We start from the raw sequence: 21,727 nt of genomic DNA on the forward strand, positions 1-21,727 counted from the left end.
GGGGGGGGGGGCAACAAACTAAAGGAGGAAACTGAAAAAGAGGGAGAAGGCAGATCAGACGGGATCGTCAAGGGAGAGTTCGTTGCCAACTTCTGGCGGGAGTTTTGTAAGCTAGCAGGCATAGAGCAAGGGCTGAGTTCCGCCTACCACCCGCAGATGGACGGACAGACGGAACGCATGAACGCCCTTCTCAAGCAGTATCTAAGGTGTTACGTCAACTATCAGCAATCAAACTGGGTGGAGCTACTCCTGTTTGCAGAGTATGGATACAATAACAGCTTGCATAACTCCATGAAAGCGTCGCCATTTCAGATAGTGAATGGCTATGAAGGTAAACCCTTCCCATTGTTGCCCAGTCCCGAGGGAGCAGTGCCACCTACCTCCTGCCAACAATGGTGGGAAGACATAAAGAAGAGCTGGGCCGCCATTCAAAATTTGGAAGTGGCCAAAAAAGACTATAAAGCCCATTTTGATAAAAAGCACTCCCCAGAATGGGACTTCAAAGTGGGGGAGAGTGTATTTCTGTCTACTAAAAACCTGCCTTTACCACAGACTTGCCGAAAATTAGCATACAAATATCTGGGGCTGTTCAAGATAAAGCGGGTGATAAATAAAGTGACTGTACAATTGGAACTGCCTAAATGTTTAGTAAAATTCACCCTGTTTTCCATTGCAGCCTTCTTCGCAAAGATCCTGGAATTAAGTCATGGCACCCCCGCCCTCAAGAGCCCACACCTATTCAAGTGAAGGGTCAGAGTCACCATGAGGTGCAGGAGGTGCTGGACTCTAAAATAAATAGGGGGGTGTTATATTACCTAGTACGCTGGAAATATTTCCCCCCAAGCTGTGATGAATGGGTCAAGTCATCTGACCTTCGGGCCCCCCTTCTTCTCAAAAGATTTTACCTACTGCACCCAGACAAACCCTGAGCAAGAGCTTAGGGGGGGCCGTATGTCAGACACTGGAAAACTACTGTGATGAAATGCTTAGCTTAACAGTCTCCATTTTCTAACCTCTGCTACTAACCCTGGGAAAAGACCTTGCATATCAAAGTAGGAGTATAGTTGTTACTAACAATGGTGTGAATTCCTTTCCCTGGAACTAACAAAGGCAACCTCCCTTTGAAGATAAGATGCCTCCGGGGATGGCAGTTTGGCCATCCCTGTGAGACCAAGAACCACAAAGAGATAAGAGAAAGTTACTGCGTGAAATATAGCACCTTGTACCAGTAATGTTTAGGAATGTAGTTCTGCGTAGAAACCTTTGATGTACAACTCCTTAAAGTAACTCCTCGTATGCAACACTGTATCAGTTCCAATCTTTCCACGCTCAGAAACTATGGACTATCAAATAAAGCCTTAACTTTGTATCGAATGGAGTCTGGTTGATTTGAAGTTCCACTGTCTGACACAGACACTGTCTCCAGATTTTGATGCAATAATAACTCAGAGCAAGAGGTGCCAGTTATCAGAGACTGTTAAATAAACAAAATATTGTAAGCGTGCTAATCTTTTAGGCATATTTTATTTTAAATTTTGTTTTTTAAAAATTGAATTGTGTTTTGTCTGTGTCCCTTTTAAAGTTTGTATCTCTGCTACCTGACATCATTACATTTTATGACACACACAGCCTGGCCCAACAAGGTCTCATTTATGCCAGCTCCGGCCCTCATAACAAATGAGCTTGACACCTCTGCCCTAGACTCTGTAAGGGACTGCAGCCCCGTAAGTGGGGCTCCACCACCCATCTAAGGATCCTGAGCCACGTGCAGAGCGCCGCAGTGTTGCATTATGGAACACCGCCAGTGACTGCAGGCCTCCAGGGCAAGGAAAACAGTTTCAAGAGGCTGTCGTGGGCATGCCGTTCAGTGCCGCATTTAATTAAAATGCTAAAACCTTTGTTCTGCCTTTTTATTCAATTAAGAAATGCTCTCTTAATGGATGTCATCAGCGGCAAAGCATCAGCATGGAGACGCAAGATCGCTGCGCGTACCGAGTGTACCGCAGACACGTTATTCAACGCTGATCTTTCGACTCTGGCGAGATTTCACCCTGAAAAACTTTCATTTGCCGACAAGCGCGCAGAAAAGGGGCCAGTCCTCCACATCTTTTAGAGTAGCAGATCAACCTAATCATCGGGTAATTGCTGTTCTTTTAACCTGCTGCTCAGCTAAAAAAACCCTTGTGAAGGTGTCGAACTCATTTGTTATGAGGGCCGGATCTGATATAAATGAGACCTTGTCGGGCCAGGCCATGTGTGTACCTATTTAAGTTTAGGTAGCAGAGATGTAAACTTTATAAAGGATACAGACAAACATTTAAAAAAAAAACCACCTTAAAACACGCTTAGCACTCGTTGGTCTTAAAAGTGCTTTCTTTGTCTTTCTCCCATGGGTTCCAGGGAACTGATCAAAGGAAGCTTTGGCTTTTTCCTTCCTTCTCCCAGAGGGGAAGGATCCTCGGCCAATAGAAGAAAGAGAGATTTGGCTCAGTAGCTCTGCTGTGCAATTGAGAGAGCCTGGAAAAACAAGCTCTGCCTTCCTCCCCGAGGGAGGAGCTTCAGCCAATGGAGACAATAGAGGTTTTGCTCTGTAGCTCCTGTGCAATTGAGCAAGCCTTGCAAAGCAAGCTGTTATAAAGAAGGGAGCAAGATATAGAGAGAAGAAAGCTGATGACAGCCAGTTGCTCCAGGGCCTCTTAGGACCCCTATGGGGGCCTGATTCGGCCCCAGGGCTGCATGTTTGTCACCCCTACCCTTGTGTGTGTATGAGTAGGGGACATCAGTCGCTCTGTGTTATGGCTCTGAAAAACTGGTTATCTTAGACAAAAGGAAAAGCAAGACCAGCGAAATCTGTCAAAGACCCATTGGACTGTTCAGAGAAGCAGGTGTTGTGATAGATGGAACACTGTGCACGCCAACGCCTCTTCAAAAACAAAAGACAGAGGCGACGAAGCACCAGGATTACAAGTGGAGCCATTCCCAAACTCGTGCTTACGACCGCAGCAAATCAGTCTTCCCATTTCTACCTGCTGTTTTCATTTGCCAGTAAATACTCGAGAGGTACCAGGGAGCAAGGAAAGGAAAGGAATGCAGAAGGCAGTGCCTGGAGAGCGCACCTGGTTCCCAGCAGGCTTGCAATTAAAACAAAATGCAACAATCTAAAAACAAGCTGTTGTATACAAATATAATGAAAACGCCTCACAAAACGGAAGCGGACCATTTGAAAAGCTAGTGAGATTTTTAAAAACCCTAATATAAAGTCTGAGTAAAAAGATATATTTTGACCTGGCACCTGAGAAGAAAGGCAAGCAGGCACCAGGCGAGCCTCGAGGGAGAAGGTGTCCCAGAGGCAAGGAGCTACCACAGGAAATGCCCTGTCTCTAGTCACTGCACATCTCATCTCTGAAGGTGAGGCAGCTCAGAAAGAAGGGCTTGAGAGGCAAATCTTAACTGGTGGGCTGGATAGTATGGGAGGAGAAGATGATATGTCACTGTGGGAAATAGGATGCTAGAGTAGTCAGTCTGATTTTCCTGGGTTTTTATGATAAGGAAGGAAGGAAGGAAGGAAGGAAGGAAGGAAGGAAGGAAGGAAGGAAGGAAGGAAGGAAGGAAGGAAGGAAGGAAGGAAGGAAGGAAGGAAGGAAGGAAGGAAGGAAGGAAGGAAGGAAGGAAGCCCTCTGATGTTTTTGTAACTTTGTATTGTATGAGTTAAAGCTGGAGAGAACAAGAGGCGACTTCAGAGAAATAAAAACCAAACAGGATCGGTGTTAACATTTGAGAAGAGACCACACTCACCTCAAATCTCTCCTGTTCCATGCGGTGCTGGTCATCCAGCTGCTGCTCCAGGTAGGCCAGATTCCGAAACTTCTCCAGGTAATAGCTGTACTGTTTCTGCAGCTCCTCCTCAATCTTCTCATATTCGTCCATAAAGGCTGGGCTGGAGGGGGGAGAAGACATGAGGATAAGGAACATAAAGAGCTGGTGTGGGAGACTTGGAGGAGCACAAGACAGGAACTGGGTTCGATTCTCACCCTTAACATGGACTTACTAGGTTGTCTCAAGTAAATCACTCATTCGGTTTCAATTTAGGCCCTATCATCTACAAAGTGCAGACTACAACAATGAACTCCTTTGTGAGGCTGTCATGAGGGCTGCAAGAGGAAATGCTTAGAACGCTTGAAAGCAGGGTTTTTTGTGTAGCAGGGACTCCTTTGCATATTAAGCCACCCACCCCTGATGTAGCCAATCCTCCAAGAGCTTACAGGGCTCTTAGTACAGGGCCTACTGTAAGCTCCAGGAGGATTGGCTGCATCAGGGGTGGGTGGCCTAATATGCAAAGGAGTTCCTGCTACCAAAAAAAGCCCTGCTTGAAAGCATCATTACAAATGCTATTTTGCCAGTCCAGTGAGAATACTCCTTTTGCCAACTCCCCGCTTGTTCTTTAGTCATCCAAACAAAAAGCTCCTTTGTGAGGCAGGTACAATAATACTGTTCAACCTAGCACAAAGTTTGAGTCCAGCGGCAGCTTTAAGACCAACAAAGTTTAATTCTGGGTGTAAGCTTTCATGTGCAGGCACACTTCTTCACATAGATTCAGATGGCATAGGGGTGCCAGCCTCCAGGTGGGGCCTGGGGATCCCCAGGAATTCCAGCTCATCTCCAGACTATAGCAATCGCTTCCCCTGGAGAAAACGGCTATTTTGTAGGGTGGACTCTATGGTATTGCACCCCACTGAGGTCCCTGTCCCCCCAAGCTCCACTCTCAACAGGGCTGGATTAACAATTAGGCCAAGTAGGCACTGGCCTATGAGCCCCCACGCCTTTAGGGGCCCTGGGCCAGCTTCCCACCCCCCCACCCCATTTCCCCCCCTGCTTGCAGCCCTCCCATCCTGCACGCGCAGCCAGCAACTGAGCTGCTCTTTGCCCGACTTGCCTGGTGCGGCTGCTGCTGGCGTCGTCGCCAGGTTTGCCTCTCTCTGCCTCTCCCCAGCAGCTTTGTCAAAGGGGCTTTTGAGAAGGGGGCTGCAGCAGGGCCCACAGGCAGCGGGATGCCTGCTCCAACTCTGAGATAATTTGTGAGGGGGGCCCCCGAGCCCCATGGCGCAGAATGTTAAAGCTGCAGTACTGCAGTCCTAAGCTCTGCTCACGAGCTGAGTACGATCCCCGGTGGAAGCTGGGTTTTCAGGTAGCCAGCTTAAGGTTGACTCAGCCTTCCATCCTTCCGAGGTCGGTAGAATGAGGACCCAGTTTGCTGGGGGGAAAGTGTAGATGACTGGGGAAGCCAATGGTAACCCCTCCCCCCCGTAAAAAGTCTGCCGTGAAAACGTTGTGAAAGCAATGTCACCCCAGAGTCGGAAACGACTGGTGCTTGCACAGGGGAACTTTCCTTTTCCTTTCCTGGAGATTTTGACTGTCCAGGGGCCTCCACAGGGTTTAATCTGGCCCTGACTCTCAAATCTCCAGGAGTTTCTCAACCTGGATTTGGCAGCCCTACCCTTCATCCTCTACTGGCAGCCAGAGGAGACCGGGAAACCTCACGGGTAGCTGTGTTAGTCTGAAGCAGCAGAACGACGTTTGAGTCCAGTAGCTCCTTTAAGACCAACAAAGTTTAATTCTGGGGATAAGCTTTCATGTGCTCATGAACAGCTCCCCACTTGAATCTATCGCTGGTCAGCCTACTAACTGCGTAGCATTCCAAGATGCCGTTGTGTGGACTGAGAGAGCCTTAAGAACTATCACTCTTTTTTCTTTTGAAATACATTTTTCTAGCCCCGATGGACACCAAGCTGCAGGGCTTTTTTTTTTTGCAGCAGGAACTCCGGAGAGCCGGTTTGGTGTAGTGGTTGAGTACGCGGACTCCTATCTGGGAGAACCGGGTTTGATTCCCCACTCCTCCACTTGCACCTGCTGGAATGGCCTTGGGTTAGCCATAGCTCTGGCAGAGGTTGTCCTTGAAAGGGCAGCTGCTGTGAGAGCCCTCTCCAGCCCCACCCACCTCACAGGGTGTCTGTTGTGGGGGAGGAAGGTAAAGGAGATTGTGAGCCGCTCTGAGACTCTTCGGAGTGGAGGGCGGGATATAAATCCAATATCTTCTTCTTCTTCTTCTTTGCATATTAGGTCTCTCACACACACACACCCCCCCCCCCCAATGTAGCCAATCCTCCTGGAGCTTACAGTAGGCCCTGGAATAAGAGCCCTGTAAACTCTTGAAGGATTGGCTACATCAGGGGGTGCGTGGCCTAATACGCAAGGGAGTTCCTGCTACAAAAAAAAGCCCTCAGTGGAGAGAAGGACTGCGGAGGCAAAGGGAACTGTGAAATAACAATGCTCACACTCCGCATAGAAAAAATGTTCACTATAATCCACAGTTCATTTCTTCCCAAAATTCTAAACAGTGATACAGAAAAAAACCATCTATTGCACAACACGCCTACTGTCCAGAAAAAATCATACATTATTAAAATCCAATGAATCATAAAAGAACTGGTCCAATTTCATTTCGGGAAGACCCTTCTTCAGGGGACCGTCTTTTGCTTTTATGGGTTCAGTGGTGTTGATGTGCCATTTTTCATATTCTGGCTTTCCAATTGATAATCTCATCTAAAGTCTCTTGTTAGAACGCCACTGCCAATCCTTATCCTGCAGCATTCGATAGCTATGGTTTTTCTGCACAGTAGGCTGTGTTGTGCAATAGATGGGTTTTTTGTCTGTATCACTGTTTAGAATTTTTGGAAGAAACAAACTGTGGATTATAGTGAACATTTTTTCTATGCGGAGTGTGAGTGTTGATATTTCACAAAAAAAAAAGCCCTGCCAAGCTGCGTTTGACAAAGTGAAGGCAAGGAAATATGAAGGGCCAAGAAACTACGCAGCAAAGAATCTAACATCCTTTCTGCTATTTCAACGCTCATGAGGCTGGGTACAGTACCATGGCTCCTTGAAACAGAATTATGCGGAGATGGGATGGGGATGCCCTTGGGATGTGCTTGGCAAGATCACGCAGAAGCCTCTCTATCTGAGAGACCAACCTCTTGAATATAAAGCTTCTATTTCCCTTAAACACAAAGCATCGGACCTGGTAGATTTCATCTTCTTTTAATGAGCCCCATTTTTTTTTAATGGAGGGTTTTAAATACTCGTTTGGAAAAGCCACACTTAATTATTCAGTAACAAGCTAACGAGCACTGTGGCAGTGAGAAGGACCAATAACTGAGAAAAGGGGATAATTGCACAGGTGTAACAAAGAGGCGTGAATTAGCAGGTGGCAGATAAACTGTGCTCGTAATGCTCTGCAGACAACAAAGTTCCTCCAGCTCAAAATTCTCCCTGTGTTCCAGGGAGAGGGAGGCCTGTGCCTGAACCGGGTCCCTTACCGAACGCTCTGGAGGGTCTGCAGCCGCTTCTGGCTCCGTTCCAGCTCCGCCTTCTTCTTTTCGATCTTGGCTTCCAAGCTGGTTTCGTCTGCAGCCACATTGCTGAGCAAGTCTTTGGTTTTCTGGACCTGTTCCTGAGAAGAAAACAGACAATGAGCCGTGAGGTGTTGGAATCGCCAAGAGACGGGTTTTCCTCATTTGGGCCATTCCCAGTTGCAAGGGTTCTTCTCCCAAGGGAGTTTTTCATCTGGAGGGGATGTGCTGCACAGAGCAAAAAGTGGGACCTCTATCAAGAGGTCTTTGCCATTAAGAACATAAGAGAAGCCATGTTAGATCAGGCCAATGGCCCATCCAGTCCAACACTCTGTGTCACACAGTGGCCAAAAACCCAGGTGGCATCAGGAGGTCCACCAGTGGGGCCAGGACACTAGAAGCCCTCCCACTGTTGCCCCCCCCCCCCGCAAGCACCAAGAATAAAGAGCATCACTGCCCCAGACAGAGAGTTCCATTAATATGCTGAGGCTAATAGCCACTGATGGACCTCTGCTCCATATGTTTATCCAATCCCCTCTTGAAGCTGGCTATGCTTGTAGCTGCCACCACCTCCTGCATGTATAGGAATGGATCAGAATAGCATTTTACATCCCACTAAACCCAGAACCTCCCAGCCAGATTGGCAGGCTCCATGTCTCTTGGTCTATCTCAGGGGTGGTCAAACTGTGGCTCAGGAGCCACATGTGGCACTTTCACACATATTGTGTGGCTCTTGAATTGTTTCTTCTTTTTTTTCATTTGACATCTTCAGAAAAAGGCCATGCAGTTCTAACCTGGATAGTCCAGGCAAGCCCAATCTCATCAGATCTTGAAAGCTAAGCAGAATCGACTGGTTAGTACTTGGATGGGAGACCTTCTTGGAATACCAGCAGTTGGGAGGGCAGGGACAGGCTTTATTCAGCCACCTCTCTGAATATCCTCCAGGCCCCCAGAAGGGGTTAGTCACCAGCAGTCACCATGACTTCCAGGCACACAAACACATACACACATAAGAAATACCACGGAAGGGAAGGGGAGGGGAGGGGAGGGGAGGGGAGGGGAGGGGAGGGAGGGAGGGAGGAAGGAAGGAAGGAAGGAAGGAAGGAAGGAAGGAAGGAAGGAAGGAAGGAAGGAAGGAAGGAAGGAAGGAAGGAAGGAAGGAAGGAAGGAAGGAAGGAAGGAAGGAAGGAAGGAAGGAAGGAAGGAAGGAAGGAAGGAAGGAACTGTATTGGAGCAGGGGGGTGGAATGAAACCCTATGTACTCCAGGCATTGACCCCAAGGTGAGGAAACACTATAATTTACAGCCACAATAGCTTCTCTATGAGGAGGGAGGTAAGAGAAGGAGATGGCCACCATTCAGCTGCATTTATTTTTCCATCAACCAAATCCAGAGTGCTTGCACTCCTGCAGTCAACAATGATCCGTAGTAATACAATTGCCTGGGTTTTTTTCCCAGGCTTTGTTGATGTCATCATCCTTCTCATTTGCTTTTGACATCTATTTGACCACAATACCAGATTAGCCAAGTGCTTGTTAACTGAGCTCGAAGATCACCGAAAAAAGCCAAGAAAGCTGAGGTGGAGGAGGAGACTCTCTAACGAGGACGGTGCAGCTGAATCAGCTCCAGAGAGCAACAAACGCAAGTCTGATGACAGAGAAATGATGCCTGCCCTGTGCTTTTAAGCCTCTGCCAGCATCCGTAATTGCCAAGTATAAAGTCGCCTTCCAAAGGGACACTTGTGCTATCTGTCAGCCCCACCCACAACCATTATTTCCCACAAAAATTGCCGTCGAAGCCATAAGAGTCAAGAAGAGGGAAGGGGGGGAAGAAACCCTTTCCAGATCTAGAAATGGGCCACATGCGATCAAAGCAAAAAGTTGAGACCCTTGAAAACTTTGAAATTGGTAATTAAGAAAGAAGGAGGCTGGACTGCTGAAATCCAAGCAGCACAAAGAGTTTGCTTTCGCAGATGGCTGAATTAAACTAGAACTGACTAAACTGTAAGGCACTCCGGCGACATCAACAGTCCTCCACAAAACACGCTGTTCTCATACTCCAATTTCTGGCACATCAGTGGGTGCTAATATGTATTTGGGGACTGCATGCTTTTAGCATGCATGAGCTATTAGCAGGCCACTTTCCCCTCCCTCCTTCCCCGATAAACCGCTCAGCAGCCACTGTGGTATGGGCTACTGGGGAATCGGATAGGGGCCCTTTTCCTTGCAATGGACAAATGTCTTCTTTCACTCTGTCTGGATGAAGCTCCTCCAGTAAAGGCACACCAGGCATGATCCTAGCAACAACATTCTTTAATCCCAGAGAGGGAGGGAGACAGACAGACAGAGAAACAGAGACAGAGAGACAGACAGAGACAGAGAGACAGACAGGGAGAGAGAGAGAGTCAGAGAGAGAGTCAAAGAGAGAGAGAGAGAGAAGAGTGTGTTTGTTTTTAGCATCTAAAGACAAAGTGCTCCAGGGGGACTCATCCTGTCCCTGTTCCCCTGAATTGCTTCCACATGCCCAAAATCGCATTTTCTCCCAATACAAAGAGGCAAGGCAGAGGGCTCTCCCTCTGTTTGGACTGCTTATGCCATCTATTAAAAACACCAACCAACCCACAAACATTATAACCAAAAGGACATTTCTGTTGGAAAGATGCAACGGGCCTCTTAAAGCGGGCATTTTGCGCTGAACACGCTGGCCGACGTTTCCAATCCATGGCAGGCAGGAATGGCTTTTTTTCTTTAAGGCACTTCTGGAATTAACTCCAGTTGCATAAGATAATCAATTCCCCCCCAAAGCCCCCGCTGAGCGGGGCTGTTAATACTTACCAAGATGTCCTTGATAGCGACTCTCATCACCTTTTCCGTCTCGTTTATCTCCAGAGGTCTGGCAATCGCTTCGGTTCTCATTTCCTGAAGGAAAAATAAATAAATGGCAAAACTGTAATTGAAAGATTAAGCCTTAGGTTAATATGCGCAGGCAGGCCGAGCCAATTGGACAAAGCCATTTGCATAACAAATGGAGCGTAGTCTAATGTTTATGCACTGTGATTCGAAGGCCAGGGGCAGAACAGGAGCTCCTTTGGTAGGTTCGTATAAAGGGTCCCAGATTTAAACCTGAGATTCTAACCCAAGGATGGTCCTGAAGCCCACCAGCCGAAGCCCACTCATCAGAATGCAATCCCCCCCTAACTCAGGAGGGCTTGAACACATGAGGCTGCCTTCTACTGAATCAGACCCTCGGCCCATCAAGGTCAGTGTTGCCTACTCAAACTGGCAGCTGCTCTCCAGGGTCTCAGGTTGTGGTCTTTCACCTCCTCCCGTACAGCCCTGGTCCTTTTAACCGGAGACGACAGAGACTGAACCTGGGACCTTCTGCCTGCCAAGCAGATGCTTTACCACTGCTCCAGAAGGTTTCAATAAGCTATGATGATGGTTCAGCGTCTCCTCTACCTCCTGCATACCATCTTGAGTGGGTCCCCCTATTTATTAACGGAAAACACAAGGACAAGAACCACTCCTGATCTTAGGAAGCATAACCCTTTCCCCCACGAAGTCATTCAACCTGCTGGTTTGTCTATGTCTGATATGGCCAGAGGTCCAGGAAGGAAAGAAGCGCCCAAGGGACCGTACTAAGGGCTCTGTGCATGCCTCATGTTTCAGGATTTCTTTAACACCAGGATCTTTTAATCCCTTGAAGCAGGGCCAGGGCCATGGGGTTTTTTTGGTGGGGGCATCGCCAGGGTCCCTCTCATGCCATTCTTTCCACCCCCATACCTGCCTGTGTGTCCATCTCCCACTTGCAACCCTTCTCACCACCCATTCTCAGTTGTCTTCGCCACTGTCACAAGCAGGGGACCAGAGAGGGCCTTCTACTGGCTGCCACCACTCTGGTACGGGTCAGTCTGGGAGGGCCCAGAGCACCCACCTGACCCCTTTGTCTTCCTTCTTAACAAACACCTTCTATCTGTGACTGAAGAGATGTGAGGACCCAGGCAGTATAACAACAATACTTTTATTGTAAGTGCTCATGAATAAAGTATTAGTGCACCAGTGAAAGGCAGAAACTGAAAAGGTGATGCACAGAAAATAACAGCCCTGATGTGACTAACTAAACGTTCCCCTCCTCTAATGCCAACAGACTCACCACCCCTTAGGTGAGGGAACCCTCCTGCCGCAGCCTTTTCAGAGAGAACTCTCCTGACTGCAGCCTCTTTCAGAGACAACACTTCCCCCTCTCTAGCTTAGCCTTTTATTTCTTTCCTCCCAGGTCTCACCCCTCTGGTCTCCACTGAGCAAGTTTTCCCTTCAAAACTGCTGCCCACCCACTCAGAAGGACAGAAGGGATCCTGGGAAATGTATGCCCTGTAGCTACTCTAATGCAGGCTTCCCTGGAGCCTGTAGGCCTCACTAGGCTAGGATCATGACAGCCACCCACATACCCTTTCTCCAACAGCACTGTCTGGTCTATGGTGTTGCCATGGCCACCAGGAATGCCACCCGTATGCACCAACCACATGCCCTTCTTCAATGACTCTGGGCAGTTGGAAGCACAGCTGCAGACAGGTGAAGAGGAGATGTGTGAGCGGGGGCAGTGGGCCATTCCACAAGCTCAGGGCCCTAGCAGCTACCCCAACCTTAGGGGGGACTTGAATTGAAGGGTGTGGTCAATGGATACTTCTGGAACACATACAGTGTGCCTCTCTCCACCACCACCACCAGCCCCAACAGAACACGTCTTTCCATTTTTTTTCTTATTATACAAGAGATGTTTACCATGTGAAATGGCAAAATCCACCTGCAAGCGGTCACTGAACTGGACTGAAATCACGTTCACACATGCAGAATATTGCAGTTTCAATCCACTTCAGTGGCCATTTGCAAGTGGGTTTTGCCATTTTGCACAGTAAAATCCAAGGCCAAAGTGCATTGAATGTGGATTGAAAGTGCATTATTTAGGGTGTAGATGACTGAGGAAGGCAAACCACCTCATAAGAAGTCCGCCAAGAAAATGCAATGACATGACATCACCCCATGGGTCGGTAAGGACTCAGTGCTTGCCTTTTACCTTTTAGAGCGCCTTAAGAAAAAAAAATGCCCTGCATAAGCTAGATCTACATGTGTCCTTCTGTCACCACTTCCAACTTGCCCAAAGGCAATCACCAACGGACAGAGATGGTCACTTTGATGCTCTGGCTGCTAGGGACAGTGAGGAACCACCTAAGAGGGCAGTTGTTTCCTTCGCCAAAGCCCAGAGCTGAAATCAGAGAAAATTTCCCCAAATCAAAATTGTATGTGTCAGGGAGCCAGAAAGGGGAAGATTGGAAATATCAGCAGGCCAGCTAAAATTTGCAGAGTCAGATCATATGCAAGTCTGCACTCACTCTCTCCTGAAAAATACGGAATATGCATGGGCAGGGGTCATTTCGTAGAAAAATAGGTGGTGGAGCTCATTAGCATAACTAATTAGCATATCCCCCCAGCCAAATGCAACCCAACGCAAGAAAGGAGAGCCCTGGGTGAACGAAGCTTGCTTGGGCTGGCTAAAGATCCAGCCAGCCCAAGCAGGCCTCACTCACCTCTCTCCTTGGGGCTCTCCTTGGCCACCCCCTCCCACAGTCAAAAGGCTAGCAAGACACCCGCCACCCAAAATCACATAAGAAGTGGAGAAAGGGTGGTGCGGGCTTCGCCAGGGGTTAATGAGGGCTGCTGGGGGTGTGGCAAAGCCCCTGGTGGCTGGCTGGCTGCCCGCTCTCCTAATCCAGGGATTGTTATGCAGCTGCATCTACTATTCAATGGGCAAGGTAGGTAGGTAGGTAGGGGGGGAGGAGGAGGGAGAGCCATCAGAAAGGTTCAGGAGCTGCATTCCTGTGAGCTCCTGTTGAATTCAAGGCCTGCGCACAGGTGACTATAATTAACTTCACCATCCCAGGCCTATACACACGCCCATCTTCTAATGCTATATCTGCCATGAAATGCCAGCAACACCCTTTGGTTCCCTAAATAAGGCAAACATGTCAAGCCCTATGCCAAAAGAAAATTGAACACAAATCTGACATCAAGAATCACAAGACTGAAAAATTTGTAAGAAAACACTTTAACCTTCTAGGACATTCAATAGATGACTTCAAAGTAGCTGTTTTATTGCCAAGGAACTTCAGGGACAGAGTAGAAAGGGAAATTGCTGAGCTGCAAGTTATTACAACACAGAGAGAGAGAGAACAATGGAACCCCCAGAACTTAACAGGGATATTGGTTTTATACCCCACTGCATATGCTAACTTCATTCATGCAACCTTACATCTGTATATTCTCACCAATCCCCTAGAAGGGGTGTACATCCTCTTTATTTTATTTCTTATTTGGAATAGTAGAATAGAATAGTACATTGTAATGTAATATAATATATAGTAGAATGTAAGGTAATTTGGAATGGTAGACTGGAATGCATTTCTCTGGTCTGGGGACAGCGGGGATAACTCTCCACTGCCAACTGCCCCACTTCAAAGAAGATGCTATAAGGTCACCTTCAAGCTTGAGAGGAGACAGATGGAGGGTAATGGAAGGCTCTCAGTTAATTACTCTCAGCATCCCACCATTAAGGATACATCTCCCCATCAATCTCCAATTTTGACATTTATTTCCTTCATTATGTCCCCCACCCCCCACACACAGAGAATGAAAAGCAAACAAAGGATAAGCAAATAAACTAAGCTTGTCATTCCCGTTTGGTCCTTGAATCTGTTCAACATCTTCATTATGCTGCATCCTGATTTACCGCTCACCCTCTGCCTATATGCAGGGATGAAATTCTAGCAGGAGCTCTTTTGCATATGAGGCCACACACCCCTGATGTAGCCAATCCTCCGAGAGCTTACAAGGCTCTTTTTTGTATGCTCTTGGAGGACTGGCTACGTCAGGGGTGTGTGGCCTCATATGCAAAGGAGCTCCTGCTAAAATTCCACCCCTGCCTACATGTATGGACTGTTACCATTGTATCTGAAGAACTGTGCTTGAACACGAAAGCTTATACCATGAATAAAACACCACTGGTTTTAAAAGTGCCACTGGGCTAGGGCTTTGTACTATGGCTAACTCTGGCCGTCTTGCTTTTAAGCCGGCTTCTTTTGTTAGCTGTGAGAATGAGGACCACAGCCCGTTATTCCTCACAGATGCCGGAAGCTGTTTGAATGAACGCCACGCAAAAGTGTCAGCACCTCATCCCATTTCAGCAAGGAATTTGTGAAAGGAAGAAATGGGGAGCCGTAGGCACCCCCCTCCACTAACCTCCTAACATATTTACACCTCCTCCAGAGGTCCAAGGATTCTTAGAAGGCGTTACCAGCCGCAAGAACTACATTTGTTAAATGTAGCTTGGGAAGGACGACAGAAATCCATTCACTGCCCAGCAGGTATCCGACAAACAGCAGGGATGTTCCTTCGTAATTATGGGAACTGCCCTTGCCAAGACACCTTCAGGCGATGCAACAAACACGTCGGAGAAGAGAAGAACAAGCCCCGCCTGGAACGAGCCTCAAACAAACAGCTGCTGTATGAGAGCTACAGAAATTATTCTTCCTCATGCAATTTAACGCGCAACCAGAGAATCTGATTGGAACAGCAGCTAAAGCACTAGACTCTCATTAGGACAACCCAAGTTCAGATCAGAGAGTCCGAACAGTGTAGCGGTCAGAATGATGAGCTAAGATCTCAGAGGCCCAGCTGGAAGCCCCACTCCACCTTGGAAGCCAGCAGGGAGGCCTCGAGCCAATATCATACTTGGTGGGGATAAAATGGAGAATGGCATTAGCTGCTCTGGGTCCCTGTTGGGGGGAAAGGCAGGGCACACATGAAGTAAATAAACTGTTGCCCAGCCGTAAAGTTCGCTGGAGAGCTTTGGGCTTGTAAGCAGTGCTTAGCTCAGCCTACCTTGCAGGGTTGTTGGGAAGGATAAAATTAGATGATTTCCAAGCTTTGGAGAAAAGGTGGGATAATGCATATGGCAGCCAGCAACGGCACAAGTCACAAGAAAGGAAAGGCTGTTTCAGAAGCTGTTAAGCTATTAAAGCACTTTGAGCGTTTAAGAAAAAATTACAGGCTGCTGTGGTCTCTCCTTATTCTTCCTAGGTCTTAGAGCCAGTTTGGTGTAGTGGTTGAGAGCAATGGACTCTAATCTGGAGAACTGGGTTTGAGTCCCCACTCCTCCACATGAAGCCAACTGGGTGACCTTGGGTCAGTCACAGCGCTCTCAGTGCTCTCTCCGTCCCACCTACCTCACAGGGTGTCTGTTGTGGGGAGAGGGAAGGACAGAGATTGTAAGCCGCTCTGAGACTCCGAGTGAGGTATAATCCAATCTCCTCCTCCTCTATCCCTTCTATTACAGTTTCTTACTTTCTCTCACATGATGCTTGTCACGTTATGAGCATCCATGTCTCCATGTGGAACAAACTATTGCTGAAATGGCCCCCTGGGGCCTGCGATTAGCAGTGGTCTGATCTTCAGCACTGCTGGAAGATCTAGCAGTAACATCAACTGCCTCAAGGCACTGGTGGTAAAAACAACAATGTGACACTATGCCAGGATTCAAATGAACTAGCTTTGTCTTTCCTGAGGGGCATACGGCAAGAGCATCCATCGTGGTGCCCATGGGTGCCATGGTAACCTTAGATACTTTTCCTGATCCTGCCCCCCCCCCCCCAAGTGTTTTAGAACTCAGGCAGGGCCAGGTGGGACTTTGGCCCAGCGAGGCTTCAGACTGGCCACTGGAGATTTGATTGGTTAAAGAATTGCTTTCGAAGCTGCCATCCCTGAGCAAGGACCTTCGCTGTGTGACCAAGGGCAAGCTGCGGCATCCCTTTTGTGGCTCTCTCCGCCTCCCGTGGCAGCCATTTTGTGGCAGCTAGGCCCATCACACTGTCAGAATTCCGAAAGGCTCAGAAAAGATTGGGCTACCCTGGAATGGGAGATGCTGTTTCTGTAATCGCTCCTCCCTGGGAGAACAGCCAGGTTATTTGCATAACCAATGGGAGAGCTGGCAACTGAAACAAGTGAAAAGAGCTGATATCCCCAAGGAAGATAAGGGGCTCTTGAAGCTCCATCCCAAGATAAGCACTAATGCAAAATTACAGAAGCACAGTTTTCTCTGATAAGCATTCGTCGCTCCGTAGAGGAGCCTGGGCAAAGACAGTTCAAAACAGCAGGTGTAGCTGAGGCAAGAGGAGACATTTGGCTATAGACATGAAGGGCTTTTTTTAAGGAACTCATTTGCAGGAACTCATTTGCATATTAGGCCACACACTCTTGACATCACCATTGTTTTGCACAGGGCTTTTTTGTAGTAAAAGTCCAGCATGATCTCATTTGCATATTAGGCCCCACCCCCTGATGTCACCATTGTTTTGCACAGGGCTTTTTTGCCTGGGGAAAGCCCATTTGCATATTAGGCCAACCCCCCTACTGTCACCATTGTTTTGCGCAGAGCTTTTTTTGTAGAAAGAGCCCAGCATGAACTCATTTGCATGTTAGGCCACACCCCCATGACACCAAGCCAACTGGAACTGCATTCCTGCTAGAAAAAAGCCCTAGGGACATGCATGACTGGTAGGGCCTGCGGCTCCATGGTAGAGCATCTGCTTCGCATGCAGAAGGTCCTGGGTTCAGTCCCTGGCATCTCCGGTTAAAAAAGGACCCAGCAGTATGCAATTTGAAAGACCTCTGCCTGAGAGCTGCTGCTCAGCTGAGGAGACAACACTGACCTTGAATGACCAAGGCTCTGATTCAGTATGAGGCAACTTCAAGGGTGTTCATGTTCATTCTGGAAGAAAGAAAGAAAGAAAGAAAGAAAGAAAGAAAGAAAGAAAGAAAGAAAGAAAGAAAGAAAGAAAGAAAGAAAGAAAGAAAGAAAGAAAGAAAGAAAGAAAGAAAGAAAGAAAGAAAGAAAGAAAGAAAGAAAGAAAGAAAGAAAGAAAGAAAGAAAGAAAGAAAGAAGAAGAAAGAAAGAAAGAAAGAAAGAAAGAAAGAAAGAAAGAAAGAAAGAAAGAAAGAGGGAGGGAGGGAGGGAGGGAGGGAGGGAGGGAGGGGAGGGAGGGAGGGGAGGGAGGGAGGGAGGGAGGGAAGGAAGGAAGGAAGGAAGGAAGGAAGGAAGGAAGGAAGGAAGGAAGGAAGGAAGGAAGGAAGGAAGGAAGGAAGGAAGGAAGGAAGGAAGGAAGGAAGGAAGGAAGGAAGGAAGGAAGGAAGGACACCACCAAAACCCCACTGTAAACTCACAGCCTCTGGATGAACACAGACCCAGACGAGAAGCCATGTTGTTCTGAAGCAACATCGTTTATCTTAATTTCAGTAAGGCTTTTGATAAGGTTCCACATACTATCCTCGTTGACAAGTTGGTAAAAGGTGGTTTGGATCCTGTTACCGTTAGGTGGATCTGTAACTGGCTGACAGATTGCACCCAAAGAGTGCTTGTGAATGGTTCCTCATCCTCTTGGAGAGGAGTGACAAGCGGTGGGCCTCAAGGATCTGTCCTGGGACCTGTTTTGTTCAACATCTTTATCAATGGTTTGGATGAAGGAACAGAGAGAATGCTTATTAAATTTGCAGATGATACTAAATTGGAAGGGGCTGCAAGCACAGAAGAAGAGAGAATCAGGATACAAGATGACCTTGACAGGCTGGAAAATTGGGCTAAAATCAATAAAATGAATTTTAACAGGGATAGATGTAAAGTTCTACATTTAGCTAGGAAAAATCCAATGCATGGTTATAGGATGGGGGAGCCTTGTCTTAGCAGTAGTATGTGTAAAAAGGATCTGGAGGTCTTAGTGGATCATATGCTGAACATGAGTCAACAGTGTGATGTGGTGGCCAAAAAGGCAAATGCAATTTTGGGCTGTATCAACAGAAGTATAGTGTCCAGATCATGTGATGTGATAGTATTACTTTACCCTGCTCTGGTAAGACCTCACCTGGAGTATTGTGTTCGGTTTTGGGCACCACATTTTAAGAAGGATATAGACAAGTTGGAATGGGTCCAGAGGAGGGTGGCGAAGATGGAGAGGGGTCTGGAGACCAAGTCCTATGAGGAAAGGTTGAAGGAGCTGGGGATGTTTAGCCTGGAGAGGAGGCGGCTGAGAGGTGATATGGTCACCAAGTACTTGAAGGGCTGTCATATAGAGGATGGTGTGGAATTATTTTCTGTGGCCCCAGAAGGCAGGACCAGAACCAATGGGTTGAAATTAAATCAAAAGAGTTTCCAGCTCAACATTAGGAAGAACTTCCGGACTGTTAGAGCGGTTTCCTCAGTGGAACAGGCTTCCTCAAGAGCCGGTGGGCTCTCCTTCCTTGGAGGTTTTTAAGCAGAGGCTAGATGGCCATCTGACAGCAATGAGGATCCTGTGAATTTAGGCGGCGGTATGTGTGAATTTCCTGCATTGTGCAGGGGGGTTGGACTAGATGACCCTGGAGGGTCCCTTTCAACTCTATGATTCTAACAGAACAAAGTTAGAGGCCAGTGAATCCCTGAAGACCATCAACGTTTTATTCCAGTCATGAGCTTTTGTGTGTATGCACAATTCCTCAGATAAGCCCATCAAATTTCAACAGACTTAGAAGGGTGTCCTTAGAAAGGTGTAACTCCACTTAGAAGGGCATTGTTAGGCTGCAACCTTAGGCATCATTCTCTTGGAACAAGCCCCACTGAATTCAAGGGGGGTCTTAATCCCCAGTCAACACATCTAAGATCATGCTGTCCATTTTTATAAGCACACTGTGGAACACATGCAAAGCTGCCTTCTATTGCCTCTGTCTCCGCTGACTATCTCTCCAGGGTCTCAGGCTGGAACTGTAATGCCTGGAGCTGAGAGGGACTGAACCAGGGGCCTTCTGCATGCAAAGCAGACGCTCTGTCAACAAAGCCAAGGCTCTTCCAACATAGCTGATTTTTGTATGGAACAAATAAGAAAAAGAGAACAATGCTCAAGAAGAACAGGAGGACTGACTAGCATAAGAACATAAGAGAAGCCATGTTGGATCAGGCCAATGGTCCACCCAGTCTAACACTCTGTGTCACACAGGGCCAAAAAACCCCAGGTGCCATCAGGAGGTCCATCAGTGGGTCCAGGACACTAGAAGCCTCCCACTGCTCCCCCCCTCAAAGCACCAAGAATACAGAGTATCACTGCTCCAGAGAGTTCCAACAATAAGCTGTGGCTAATAGCCACTGATGAACCTCTGCTCCATATGTTTATCCAATCCCATCTTGAAGCTGGCTATGCTTGTAGCTGCCATGACCTCCCCTTGCAATGACCTCCTTGTGTTAATCACCCTTTGGGTGAAGAAGTACAGAGCAAAGGGAGAAAGCCATCCTGCCAGCAGGTCACAAGACAGGAACAATGGAAAGCTGCCTCTGACAAACATTAGCTCTAATTAACATGAAATGCACTCTCCCTCCACCCGAGGGGTCTGACTGTTGCTTACTGTTTACCGGGACTGGGACCTGAAAACCGCCAAGGTGTTTCACAACACACCGCTCATCAGAAATCAGGGAACCGGAACCAACAATTAACAGCGATGAACTAAAGCAGAAAATCACTTTAGACAAATTAATATTTTTAAAAACAACCACAATTGCATAGAGATGTGGGTGTTATGAACATGGGCAGAGCGGAATCACAGCAGAAGGAAGGAATTTTGGTTTTAACACCTAAGAAATTAAGAAGAAAGGAGGAAAATCTGGGCACTAGAGGTTTTTTACTTGGCCTTTTCTCATTGCTTAATAAAGAAAATGGCAAAAAGGATATAATCGTTAAATTCCTTGCAATGCATTTCAGGATATGCACCTTATAAAAAAATCTACTATGAACGATGCAATTTTTGTTTGTTTAATTGTTTAATTGTTAAATACTTATTATTACTATGGATCTGTTATATATACTAATCTCAATAAATGATGAATATTGAAAAGAAAAAAAAAATCTACTATGCAAAATAACCTATTTTGAATTTAAAATAATGGTGTATGGGGGGGGACGCCTTGGGTGAAACCAGGGGTGGAATTCTAGCAAGAGCTCCTTTGCATATTAGGCCACACATCCCTGATGTAGCCAATCCTGCAAGAGCTTACAAAAAAAGAGAGTCCCTTGGACTGCAAGAAGATCAAATCAGTCAGTCCTAAGGGAAATCAACCCTGGAAGGTCAGATGCTGAAGCTGAAGCTCCAATACTTTGGCCACCAAAATGAGAAGGGAGCACTCCCTGGAGAAGATCCTGATGCTGGAAAGACAGAAGGCGAAAGAAGAAGGGGACGGCAAAAGATGAGATGGCTAGACAGTGTTACTGATGTAACAAACATGAATTTGAGCAGACTTCGGAGAATGGAGGAAGACAGGAGGGCCTGGCTTTGTCCATGGGGTTGCAAGGAGTCAGACTTGACTGTGCGACTGAACAACAAAAAAGTTCTTGGCAGATTGGCTACATCAGGTGGTGAGGCCTAATACGCAAAGGAGATTGGCTACATCAGGTGGTGAGGCCTAATACGCAAAGGAGCTCCTGCTAAAATTCCACCCCTGGGTGAAACTAATACATAAGAACAAAGTTCGAGTCCAGTGGCACCTTTAAGACCAACAAAGATTTATTCAATGTATAAGCTTTTGTGTATATGCATGCTTCCTCAGATACCACTGCCATACCGCTGAACAATACTATCTATAAGACCGCAGAGTAACAAAGGAAAAGAGAGCTGAGATATTGATAAACCACCTATGTTATAAAAGCTTTTTTACGGCACCTAATATCTTGTTATTACATTGTCTATATATGTTATCTAGTCTTTTATAATTGTAATTTAAACTGTTTTTTATCATGACTGTTAGCCGCCCAGAGTCTGTTCCGGAGTGGGCAGCATAGAAATCTAACGTAAATAAATAAAATAAAAAGTAAAGTAAAAGTAGTCCCCTGTGCAAGCACCGGTAGTCTCCGACTCTGGGGTGACATTGCTTTCATGATGCTTTCACGGAAGACTTTTTACGGGGTGGTTTGCCATTGCTTTCCCCAGCCATCTACACTTTCCCCCCAGCAAGCTGGGGACTCATTTGACCGACCTCGGAAGGACAGAAGGCTGAGTCAACTTCGAGCTGGCTACCTGAAAACCCAGCTTCCACCGGGGATCGAACTCAAGTTGTGAGCAGAGGGCTCCAACTGCAGTACTGCAGCTTTACCACTCTGCACCACCCTGCAGCTTAATGTGTACTTTCCATTAAGACAGATTCAGGTGGGTCGGCATGTTGGTCCGAAGCGACAGAACAAAGTTTGAGAACTCTGGTACC

The 21,727-nt window shown here is 47.1% G+C and overlaps 1 protein-coding gene across 1 annotated transcript in view; it reads right to left on the bottom strand.

Moving 5' to 3' along the window:
• Positions 1-21,727, bottom strand: part of CLUAP1 (clusterin associated protein 1) — a 122,631-nt gene that overhangs the window by 51,317 nt on the left and 49,587 nt on the right. The window contains exons 6-8 of the mRNA XM_060260822.1: positions 10,240-10,323; positions 7,374-7,507; positions 3,796-3,937 (exon numbers count right to left, since the gene is read on the bottom strand). Of these exons, the coding sequence (XP_060116805.1) occupies positions 3,796-3,937; positions 7,374-7,507; positions 10,240-10,323 (360 nt within the window). The remainder of the gene's footprint in view (positions 1-3,795; positions 3,938-7,373; positions 7,508-10,239; positions 10,324-21,727) is intronic.

Source organism: Heteronotia binoei, chromosome 20 (genome assembly GCF_032191835.1).
Source record: "Heteronotia binoei isolate CCM8104 ecotype False Entrance Well chromosome 20, APGP_CSIRO_Hbin_v1, whole genome shotgun sequence".
In the NCBI taxonomy this organism is placed as follows: domain Eukaryota; kingdom Metazoa; phylum Chordata; class Lepidosauria; order Squamata; family Gekkonidae; genus Heteronotia; species Heteronotia binoei.